The sequence below is a fragment of the Peromyscus eremicus genome, chromosome 3, assembly GCF_949786415.1.
Source record: "Peromyscus eremicus chromosome 3, PerEre_H2_v1, whole genome shotgun sequence".
Lineage (NCBI taxonomy): Eukaryota > Metazoa > Chordata > Mammalia > Rodentia > Cricetidae > Peromyscus > Peromyscus eremicus.
In genome coordinates, this window is record NC_081418.1 from 102105998 (window position 1) to 102117678 (window position 11681).

Here is an 11681-nt window from a genome sequence, read left to right on the forward strand (position 1 = left end):
GGAACTCACTATATAGCCCAGACTAACCTCAAACTCACAGAAATCGACTTGCCTCTGCTTCCTGAGTGCTGGGATGAAAGGTATGTGCCATCACACCCAGATTCCCTGAATGTTCTTGATCAGTAGCTAGTTGAATCTGCCAGGGCAGAAGCTGGAGGTACGGGCTCCATTCCGCCACGTGAATAGACCACCTTTGTCCTGTCCACGCTTTAGCTACTGGACATCTGTGCTGTTTCCGCATCTTGCTCTTGTGAATGATGCCACTGTACTCATGTCTATGCAGACACCTACCCCCGGGAATTCTGGATTAGTCTCTATTTGGTCCACACACCAAAATTATCTGCAGCCATCCCAAGTAGCATCCCAGTTGAGAACCACGGGGCTAAGAAATGACTCGTTTTCATTTCTGGAAGCTCACTGGCATTCCCTTCCAGATGTGCAATACAAGAGCATGAGATCCAAGTATCAACCTATAGGGAGGTACCCTTCTGTCTGGGCCTTAGTCTCCTCATCTGTGTGATCAAGCTCACGGCAAGAATGCAGCATCTTCCTGGAGACTCAGCTGTGGACTGTGGGGAGAGTACTCTCCGTAAGCCAGGCTTGATCAAGTCTCACACTGGTGGTACTGTGATAATGTGGAAAAGGCTCAAAGAGGCAGGGCCCACAATAGGAAACGTCCATGGTTCACATGGAGTCAGTCTCTGAGGGGTCCTTCAGGGATGGACCCTAAGGAAAAGGACGTAGAAGGGAATGAGATGGCCCAGACCTCATGAGAAGTCCATTTGTGGGCATGCAATGGCCCACCAGTGTGGTAGCTAACGGCACCTCAGCCAGGTAACATGGCTGTAGTATCACTCACATCTCTCCCATACCACCAGTTCTTGGATGCTTGCTTTTGCCTGAGGGGCTTTCTCTTTCTCTCCTCTGCAGGTGGTGGGCTCCCAGGCGAGGATCCTGTACTCAGACCAGAAAGGACGTGTGGCCATTGCTGTGGCCATTAACCAGGCCATCGCCAGTGGGAAGATCAAGGTGACGTAGCCTGTGTTGCTTCAGGGAGGCTTCATAAACACGTTATCACACAGGCCCTGCTTGGGCCTTCCTGACGGGGACTTCCTGCTCACGCCCCAGTCTGCCCTCCCCACCTCTCCAACCTTCTGAGAGCTGCTCACATCAGCACCCTGACCTTGCAGCAGGGAGATTCCACCCTCCCCTGGCTGAGTTCCTCTGCAGGGAGACGAGGTTCCCCAAAGGCCTTGGACTCTGTGGGGCAGATAAGCAGAGGGGCCTAGGGAAGAGCTGCTCCAGGAGCCAGGCCCTGCTTGAGAGGCAATGGGGAGGGAAGGAGAACATGGAGGGCCTAACATCCTCCCGGAGTCCCAGCCCTGATTGTACGTCACTGTGGTGGGGGAACTAGAGACAAAGACCGAGCAGGCTTGTTCAAACACAAGTCCCGACAGTGTCTCTTTTGCTGTGACCTGGGTCACTCTGACCTTGAGTTTTTCAATCTGTGGGAAGAATAGCATGCTGAAATGCCCAGTGTAGGTGTGAGGATCAAATGAATCACAGTCCACAGAAGTAACGCCACACATCTTTTCCGAGTTATCTTGTTCAGACTGTGACAAATGTCCCCAAGTTCGATTACTCTCCTCACACCTCTGGAGACCCAGAACCCTGAGCCTTGAAGAAGCCGGTTGCTCCTTTCCTTCTTGTTCTGGGTACTTGTGTCCTGTTGCTGGTGGCATTGCTCTGCCAGGAGTACTGGGAGTGCTACTCAGAGGTGAGGGTGAGCTAAAGAAAGGTGTGAAGTGTGGAAGGCCATCCCTGCAGATGGTTCAGGGTCAGAGCCCAGGGTTCAGGGTCAGAGCCCAGGGTAGCACCGGCAGCAAGAACAACAGCCTGAGCTCTTTGGGGTACTTCCCAGAATCCCACTGTGTGTGAGGGCTGCTGAGAAGCCCCTGCTGGTATCCATGCTAGCACTCTCCCTCTTTAGTTCATTGGATAATTTTGATAGAGTTCTACTGTGCTGGTGCCTTTCTTGGGACACAGCAGAGGGCAGGATGGACAAGGTCCCAGCTTTAGAGCTGGTCTAATGAAGGGGAGACTGATATTTAACTCCTGCATACGTAACTGCATAGCTCCTACATAACTGCTAGGAGATGTTTACAGGTGTCATGAGCCCTGGGAAAACATGAGCCAAGTGGTGAGGTAGAGATCCATGGTAGGTCAGGACAGACCTTCCTGAAGTTCTGGCATTTAACTGAACCCTGAATAAGCAGAGAGGCCAGAGAGCAATTTCCCTGCAGAGATGAAGTCATAGGCACAGCAGGACCTGCTCAAGAAAGACAAGAGCAGCTGGGGGGTTCTGCAGTGCCAAGGAGTCCTCAAGCCTCCCAGCAGGTTGCATCATATTTGGTGAGCCTCTGAAACTCCAAGAACCGCTGTGGACAGTTGAGAACTTTAGCTGTATCTCCTTCATTGTACACTTCGAAGAAGATGCCTGGGCCAGGGCTAGGAATAGCATTACCTCACTGGAGCCAAGTGGCAGTCCCCATGGGCTGTGGGAACCAAGGACCACACTTGACAACGCAGGTGCCAACATCTCTGGTGCCATCTTGCTAGCACAGAGTCCCCTCTACCCACTTTTTCCACTCCGACCTCATATGGCTCTGGGAAAAGCTTACTTTGATGATGGGACTGCTAGTCACAGCACGAGTGACCTGAGCCCACCTGCCCTCAGCCACACCTGCTGCACCTCCAGGGTTAGTGGCACTCCACCACATGGGTACAGGCAGGAAGGCCACCCACTGTGCATCCTGGGTCCCCAGGGGTCCTGAAATCTTTAGACTAGCAGGAGCACTATTGGCACAAGTGTGACTGATTTCACCATGTGGTCTTTGTCCTCACAGACACTGGCTGCACAAAAAGGACCCCAGCAATTACCTACTCCAGATAACCAAGGCCCAGGGAAGGGAGGTGACCTGCTTAACATCACACAAGGAGATTTGTCCATATCCCTGCTTCCCAGGTCACTAGAGGGCACTTCCTAGTTGTGCTTACCCACACCTACACCCACACACCTAAAGCTGTCTTCTAGCCCTTTCCCTCACTGCAAAGGCTCAAGAATCAAACTTCCTAAGGGTGGAGCCCAGACTATATATAGCATGTATAGACTTACACCCCAGCTCACCAGCTTTCAAGCTCTTTGGTGTAGGCCAAGTCCCTTAGCCCTTCCTTGCCTCAGTCATCTTGCCTATGAAGTGAGCATGTTAGCAGTCCTGTTATCTGGGTAGAGTTTTGGTGAAGACCTATGCTCTCACGCTAGTGTATCACACCAATGCTACCTGATACACAGGAGCCCACTAGCAGCTGCAGATGCTTCTTGCTAGAGTGTTTAGCAGGACTTTCTTTGGACCCAAAGAATGTGAGATACATCTGTATCTCCCAAATAATGACATGGAAATTTCTTATTAATTATGAAAGCTTGGCCTTAGCTTAGGCTTGTTCCCAACTAGCTCTTAAAACTTAAATTAACTCATATATAGTAATCTATGTTCTGCCATGTGGCTTGTTACCTCTGCTCTGTACCATGCATCCTACTTCCTCCACATCTGGTTGGCAAATCCCCTGCCTCTCAGATTCTTTCCAGTGTTCCTATCTTTGCCCAGAAGTTCCACCTATCCTCTCTCGCCTAGCTATTGGCTGTTCAGCTCTTTGTTAAACCAATCAGAAGATGCCTTGGCAGAGACACATCTTCACAGTGTACAAAATCATTATCCTACAACATTTCCCCCTTTTTGTCTAAATAAAAATGAAAGGTTTTGGCTTTAACACAGTAAAACTATATATAGCAAGAACAAGTATCAGGTAAAAATTATATTCACAATGTCCAATCCATTTGTATTTGACAACTTTGGAGAAAGTATTTTATTATCTATCCTATCTTGGTGAGTCCAAAGTCTTATACTTAAACCACTTTCTATCATAACTTGTATTACCAACCTAAAAATATCCTTTTAGACCTCAAAATTTTTTCTTAGATAAGCAACTTAAGCTTTTATGTCTCTCAATCTTTATAAAATTTACATCTCTTTTATGTTTCTTTTTGAATTTGGTAACAAGGAAAACTGTAAAACTATAACTATCTAGTCTTCAACTCCCATCAGAGACCTGATAAAGATGAAATATTACCTGAGTAAACAGGAAATACAGAGCAAACAACTTGCAAAACTATAGAAATGATAGAGACAGCCGGCTTCCTGGACAGTCACCCAGTGTTCCTCTGTAATGTTGGGGCATCTATCTTCCACCTACAGACATAGAATATCTGACCAACTTTTCCATGAAGCAGGAATTTTGAAGGACTGTCCTACCTGTCTTGGCAAAGTTTGAAAGTCATCTTCTTTTGTGTCTTGCTTGTCCAGTTTGGACAGTCATACTGTCAGCAGTAGAGGCAAGGGCAGTTTCTTACCCAGTGGCAAACTGTAGATGTAATTCAGTGTAGATGTAGCCAATGGTTTTCTCAGACAGAAAACACAGAGCCGATTCAGAGAAGAAAGCCAAGAGGTCAGAGCCAAGCGCCTCACCCTTCCTGATTCAGGGATCCTCCTCAGCCAAGAGAGCTCTCCGAAAGAGGAGCCCTCCTTCCTGTGTGTCTGTCTCTATAGTCTCTCTATTCTGGCTTCTGATTGGTTGTAAACCCAATCATGTGACTGCCTCATCACTGCCTGTATGTACCGCCCTCTAGGTCCTTAAAGGCGTATACCACCACTGCCACACACTTGCTATGGCTCTAATAGCTCTGACCCCAGGCAACTTTATTTATTAAAATACTACCACAGCAAACTTTGCCACAAATGAAAGCAAACTCCATATAGAGGTTCTTCAATGCCCATTGTCTTCTCTCAGGTAGATTGGTGCTGTCAGGAGCAGATGAATCTCACAGTCATGAAAAGCCTTATGTTATTAAACATCTTAAATGTCATATTCTGTAGGTCTCTGAAGTGTTTGAAGACCACCTATCTACCTAAAATATATCTGTTTGACCTTGAAAACATATCAAACATGACTACAAGTCATGACTATTAACCTGCATTTCTTAATTATCCTAAATAGTTTGTAATAATAGCTTTCAAGGACTAGAACTCTACATTTTTAAATGAGTTGCATAGACATAATACCTTAAACAAAAGTAGAAACATATATACAGTATGTTATAACAAAAAATAGCCTTAAATTTGTATCAATATACAAAAATCCATACCAATGTAAAATATTTGAGATTAGTAATTGCTTTTTAGTTTAAAAATTGATGCAATAATCTACGCTTTTATCCTATCATTCCTAAGAGTGGGTCTATCTCCAAGGGGAAAGAATTCAAACGGTACCTGGAGTAGCCCCACTTTCATCCTCTGCCTCATGCCAGCAAGCCTGGTAGACACTACTGACTGATATACCCTTCCCTGTCCCCTGCAGGCACCAGTGGTCCTGAGCCGTGATCACCATGACGTGAGTGGCACTGACAGCCCCTTTAGAGAGACTTCCAATATTTATGACGGTTCTGCCTTCTGTGCAGGTGAGGAAAACGAAAGGATTGTTGTCACTTAATATTAGCCGGCTAAGGAGATGCACATCCATAGTCCCAGCACCTCTGGCAGCTGAGTGGGACTGGGAGCTTGAGCTTAAGAATTAGAAGCAGCCTGGGTAACACAGAGAGACCTCATCTCAAAGGGAGGAAGTAGATTCCCTGTCTTCCAGGTTCTGGGCTGTAGGCTTTCTTCCTCCTCCTTCCCCTCCTCCTCCTTCTCTTCCTCCTCCTCCTCTTCCTCACCTAGCACCAGGGAAAGCCTAGGTTCCCTGATCTCTGTGAGAACTGGGGATGGGGGGATGGAGGTGGATAAAGAGCTAAAGAGGAAGCTGCAGCCTTATGCCTCCAGGGTGGTGAAGCAGCAACAGTCACAGACCGACTCACACCTGTCCCTCAACATGTTAGAGGCTTAGAAGAAAACCAGCTGGGGCTCTGCTTCCCCATGGGTGCCTGGTTCCATAGTTTGTTGGGCAGATGGCTGCCCTGTAATGATGGGCTCTGCCCTGGTGCAGCAAAACAGCTGAGGAGAGCCAGAACTGGGCCTGAAATAGTGAGGACCGACTAATTACTTGTAGCCAATGGAGAAGCCCGGTACCGCAGCCAAAGCACCGTCCCCCAGCAAAGGAAGCCAGAGGCTCTGCATCGGGAAAACACATACATGTACCTGTAGGACAACACCTCACAACTGAGCATGCTCAGACAGAGCCCATGCAGCTTCATACACTGCCCCTTCAAAAAAAAATGTTGGACAAAAATGCCTCCTGGGTAGAGGAGTGTGATAATAAGCAAAATTTTCTCTAAGTCATCTAAAAGAGTTGAGCTAGAATGACTTCTGGGTTTCTCTGGAAAGTCTTATCTGAAGCAAAAGTACTTCTTGGAGGAGGGCTAACAGTATTTAAAGGGACAGCACACCCACTGTGCAGAGGTGATCACCTCTCAAATACCTGTCCAGCGGCCAACATGGAGACCTCACTTCTCTGGTGGAGGCAAGAAGCATCTTTTATCTGCAATCTCTGCCCTAGGCATGAATGTGCATTCAGTGCCAGAGAATGTGGCTGTAGGGAAGGCTAATAGGCATAACTGGGCTTCATCAGTTTCCCTTACTTCCTCTGTTTATAGACCCCGCCCCCCACGTCTCTGTTCCCCACTTGCCCAATGTCACAGTGTTCTTCAGTCCCAAGAAACAGCATGTGTCTGTCTGGCCCTCAGACCCCCTGGGAATGACAGCTCATGCTTGCCCTGTTTCTGCAGACATGGCCGTGCAGAACTTCGTGGGAGATGCCTGTCGTGGTGCCACCTGGGTTGCACTTCACAACGGAGGGGGTGTAGGCTGGTAAGAAGACATCGGAGAGCAAGCTGTGCACTGATGTGGAGACGTGGGGACCTCTTGGGACAGGGACAGGTCCAGGGACCCGGGGTTCTTGGACTTAGATCCCTGGCCATTTGTTCTATTGAGGGCTTTATGCAAATGCATTCTTCATGTGAACTGGGAGCCAGAGGGCCAGTATGTTGGGGTGTGGAGGATGGAGGAACAGAGAGGACACTTCCATAAAGCAATTCCAGCAGTTTGGCCCATACCTATCATATAGGACACAAAGGCCAGCATGAGCAACAGCCATGTTGGTTTCCACATTCCCTTTCCCACCTTAACGATCTCACTTGAAAGAATGGGAGCCCATGGTTGCCAGGACAGCAGGTTCTAGGCTCCCCACTCTCCCCAGCTCACAGCTATGTTCACACAGGTCACTTTCCAGTCAGCACCAGGGCAGGGTCATTAAGGCCTCCATGATGGCCTCTATATTAGTCGTCTTTTTATTACTCTAGCTTGTACAGAGGAAAGGCTTACCTGGTTCACAGCATCACAGGTTGCAGTCCATAGTCAGTTGGTCACACTGTTTTTAGACAGCACAGCATGACAGGAGCCTCTAGGGATGGGGGCAGAACCATTCATTTGTGACAGGGAAAATAAGAAGAAACCAGGATCCCTTATGATCCTGCAAGGGCACTTCCTCAATGATCGGAAGACCTCCCATGAGGCCTCATTCATTAAAATTTCCACTACCTCCCTGAAGGGAACATTTAAGATCCAACTATAGGGGTTTCATTCTGACTGGCATTGGGCATTCCTCTGTGGCTAAGAGCATTAACTCAGATTCATCAGACATGGAATATCCAGCAACATTTGCTGACCCCTTTCCATCTTCCCTCTCACAGAACCAGACAGAACATAGGCTTTACAGAGGAAGTTTGCCTCTGCTGGGGAGTTTCCTGTCTGGAATCTCCAGAGTAGGCCAAAGCTGGAGCCCTGGCTGCTCTGAGCAGCTAAGGGCACTATGGTCTCAGAGAGGGAGAAGACCTCTGAGCCAGTATGGGCTGGATCCCAGCAGGCCTCTGTCTTGATGAGCCAAGTCCCTCTGTTAACCGGCTTCCCAGAGCATTCAGATGACTGGCTGGGCCTCATGCCCACCAAGGCTGGCATTCCAAGCTGCAGCCCTGTCAGGTGGCTTTAATTAGTGGAAAATGTGACCATAGTGCATGTCCTGGCTGGAGAAGAACAAGACAAGAGTTCCCTGGGTATGGGGTGCCTGGGAGGGGACGACTGTGACTGTAAAAAAGACTGAAGTTTGTCCAAAGCCTCACAAGACCAAATAAATCAGCAGGCAGCCTAGGGATTCAGTAGGGGGGATGTGGGAAGCCCCGGGTTCTAACATTATTGCAGAAAGGGTTGAGGAACCTGGCTCACGCTGTTGCTTCTCCAAGGACAAGCCACACCCAGTTCTGTGGCTTTAGTGTCTTCCTCATTTGACAGGAATCTATTTTTCTGAGTTGTTTGTCCTCAGGCTTCTTGACTTACTTCTTCACTTCCTGGACAGTCTACCGGTGCCCTGGGGAATGGCTCTTCTCTGTGCAAGGTCGTCACCCACAGCTGTGTGCATGGGTACATTCCATTTTAGCGTACTCCACGGTCCCTCTTTTGGAGCGTCTGCTTGATGATCTCTTTTGTGCTTGTGTGTCCACTGGCCATGCTTAGTGAGAGCACCAGCTGGCTTCAGCTCCATGTGCTCCAGGCTGTGTCTGCAGGGCAGGGCCATTTGGCCGAGTCACTGAGTGGGAGAGATTGTTGTACCTTAGCAAAGACTTCTCTGGGCTATTTCTATAGGAAAGGGTTGCAAGGGGGTAGACTTTATGTGTCACAGAATCATTTCAGAGACCAGGTGAGTCAACTCAGGCAGACTCCGGGCAGTCAATGCATCTGGGCAACTAGCAGCCCACATGGGCATGGCAGCTTCCAGGCAGCCTTCGGTGTGCCCATTCACTCTTCATGGCCACTTCAGAGGGGCCTGAGAAGCAACCTCCCTCCCTTCTCACAGCACGTCCCAGACCAGAGTGTAGCTCAGTAACAGAGCACTCGTCTAGCATGTACAAAGCCCTGGGTACAACGAGAAAGACTGCTTCCCGTTCTGGTGGGTAAGCAGGCATCACGCAGAGGGTGATACAGAGAGGGTCTCGGAGGTTTACGTGAAGTGGACAAGACCAGCTCAGAAGCCAGGATGTCGCCATTCTGTGCTGCTGACCACATGGCTCTGTGATGTAGAGTCCAGTGTGACAAGCCACACACACACACACACACACACACACACACCAATGCTGATATCTTTTCAAGCCAATGCCTGAAGCCTTGCACGATGCCTGCTCCAAGAAAGTCAACACAGGGAGTGAGCTGGGAACCTCTTTGTCTCTTGCAGGGGCGAGGTGATCAATGGGGGATTTGGCCTTGTGCTGGATGGGTCTGCACAGGCTGAGCAGAAAGCCAGGATGATGCTCAGCTGGGATGTCTCCAATGGTGTAAGTCCCCTGGAACTCCTCAGCTTCTCACTGTCTCCCCTCCTCCATGGCTCTGCCTCCAGGTTGGAAGTCTGGGCTAGAGTTCTGGCCCTTCCCTAGTAAGGGCCTCTACTGTCTTTCTAGCCCTTTTCTGCTCCCTCTTTTTTTAAAGATTTATTTATTTTTATTTGATTTTATGTGTGAGTGTTTTGCCAGCATGTATACACACTCTGTGTGTGCCTGGTGTCCTGAGAGGTCAGAAGAAGGCATCAGAGCCCTTGGAACTGGAGATACTGATGGTTGTGAGCCACCATGTGGGTGCTGGGAACTGAACCTAGGTCCTCTAGAAGAGCAGCCAGTGCTCTTAACTGCTGAGCCATCTCTCCAGGCCCCAGGACTCCCTTTTCACCACCCCTTCCCAACTATTTCCACACTTTCCTTTGGGTCTCCTTGTCTCTGGTCTCATTCTGAAGTCTAGCCTCTGTAAATGCAGCTAGACCCTGGCAGGCTCAGCCCTTCCTCCTGAAGCACCCCCTATACTGGTATTGAGGCCTTACTCTTTGGGGGTTGGGATGGAACCCAGGGCCCCAGGCATGTTGGCCTCTGTCATTTTGCTGTGCCTTGGCCTCATGATCTCCCTTTTAAGGCTCATCTTTCCCTGCTTCGTGTTGCTGTCTGGGTGGCCTTTGCCCATGTCAGGCAGGTGCTATACCCCAGCTACACCAGCCCTCACTGTCACCTTCGAAGGCAGCCAAAGAGCATATGTCAGAATCCAGATGGGCCTTTCATCCTGCAACTATGACCCATCTTTGCAGTAACACAGCATCCTGAGAGGGAAAGGGGGCAGATTCCTCCCCCAAACCACATCACAGATAGCCCAGAAGGGTCGACCTGAGGTCAGAGGTCAGGTAATGATGAGGAAAGGTATATAGGGTGTGAGCAAACCGAAGAGGGATTCCAGAGCAAAGGACCAGAGTGAAGACAGTAGCTCTGGATGACTGAGGTTGCACCCAGAGGCAGGGAGAAGGGAGGGTCCTCTGGTAGGGCCACTCACCAAGAACCACTAAACTTCAGCACTTTAACAGGGGGTAGGGGGTGGAGGGGAGCTACATCCTGGCACTAGGAGTTGGAGTGAGCCAAGATGGGGTTTCCTCCCAGGAGACCTCACTGTCAGTGGTGTGGATATAGGCCAGGGGTGGCTTGGGGATGGTGGGTGGCAGCTAGATGAGGAGGTGCCATGGCCACCATTTAGGACAGACCAGGCATAAGAGAGGAAGCGGGCTAGGGAGGGATCACATAGCCGATGATGAAGATTCTGAAGGGGGAGAGGATGGATGCTAGGGATGAGCTTGTTCTATCCAGGGAGTGCCCTCTATAAACGCCAGGTCATTCTTAGAGGTGGGGATAGGGCTGGGTAGAATAATAACTGCTTTCAGATTGAAAAGAGGGTAAGTCAGTTACATGTTCCAGGGAAGAGAGCAGGGATTCTAAGCCTGGCAGATACAAAGGAGGCTCTGAAATCCCCAAGTAGAAGAGGACATGGAGTTTGGGAGCCAGGATGCCATGTGGAGAGCCCAGTGGTGCTGACACCAGTGCTGTCTGCTCGGCTTCCGCAGGTGGCGCGGCGCTGCTGGTCTGGGAACCCCAAGGCCTATGAGATCATCTGCCAGACAATGCAGGAGAACAGTGGCCTGGTGGTGACACTTCCCCACGAGGTGGTAGATGAACGAGTGCTACAGCAGGCCCTGCGGCCCTGAGAAGAGCCAGGGTCCGCTTGACCTCCTCCTTCCCACTGCCCTCCCCTCTCAGATCACCGCCCTCCTCCCGCACTGCACCCCTACATAGCTCCCCTAATGTCCCACACGGTGAACCACAGCGGCCTATCAAGGTGGAAGCCCTCGGCTTTGACCAGTGGATTGAGAGCCCTCCCATGACGACAGTAGGACACATCTTGTTTACGGGCAGGTCCTTAAGACTGCAGTAGAGTGGACTCCAGCTTAGATGGTCAAGCTGGCACCAGCCTCCCAGGATTCTGTGACCTTCTCAAAGTGTTGTTCAGTCTCCTGTCCATCACCGTCCCCACACTGCTTTCCTAGCTATCCTCCCATCCCTTGTCTGTGCCATCACTTCTGGTTCTTCAGAGAACCAGGGATGGGTACACAAAGTGCCCACACCAGGTCCCTGATACTGAGGAGTATGGGGAGGAGAGAGACAGGAAATAAAGAATAACGGAGAGGCGAGTGCATGGCGTAAACTGGGCTAGCGGGAGTGG

At 49.8% G+C, this 11681-nt stretch overlaps 1 protein-coding gene across 1 annotated transcript in view; it reads left to right on the forward strand.

The window, feature by feature from the left end:
- The window catches only part of Uroc1 (urocanate hydratase 1), a 32596-nt gene extending 21369 nt beyond the window's left edge, over positions 1-11227 (forward strand). Inside the window, exons 16-20 of the mRNA XM_059256794.1 lie at positions 931-1029; positions 5473-5572; positions 6836-6917; positions 9331-9430; positions 11026-11227. Of these exons, the coding sequence (XP_059112777.1) occupies positions 931-1029; positions 5473-5572; positions 6836-6917; positions 9331-9430; positions 11026-11166 (522 nt within the window). The 3' untranslated portion in view covers positions 11167-11227. The remainder of the gene's footprint in view (positions 1-930; positions 1030-5472; positions 5573-6835; positions 6918-9330; positions 9431-11025) is intronic.
- The last annotated feature ends 454 nt before the right edge of the window (positions 11228-11681 follow it).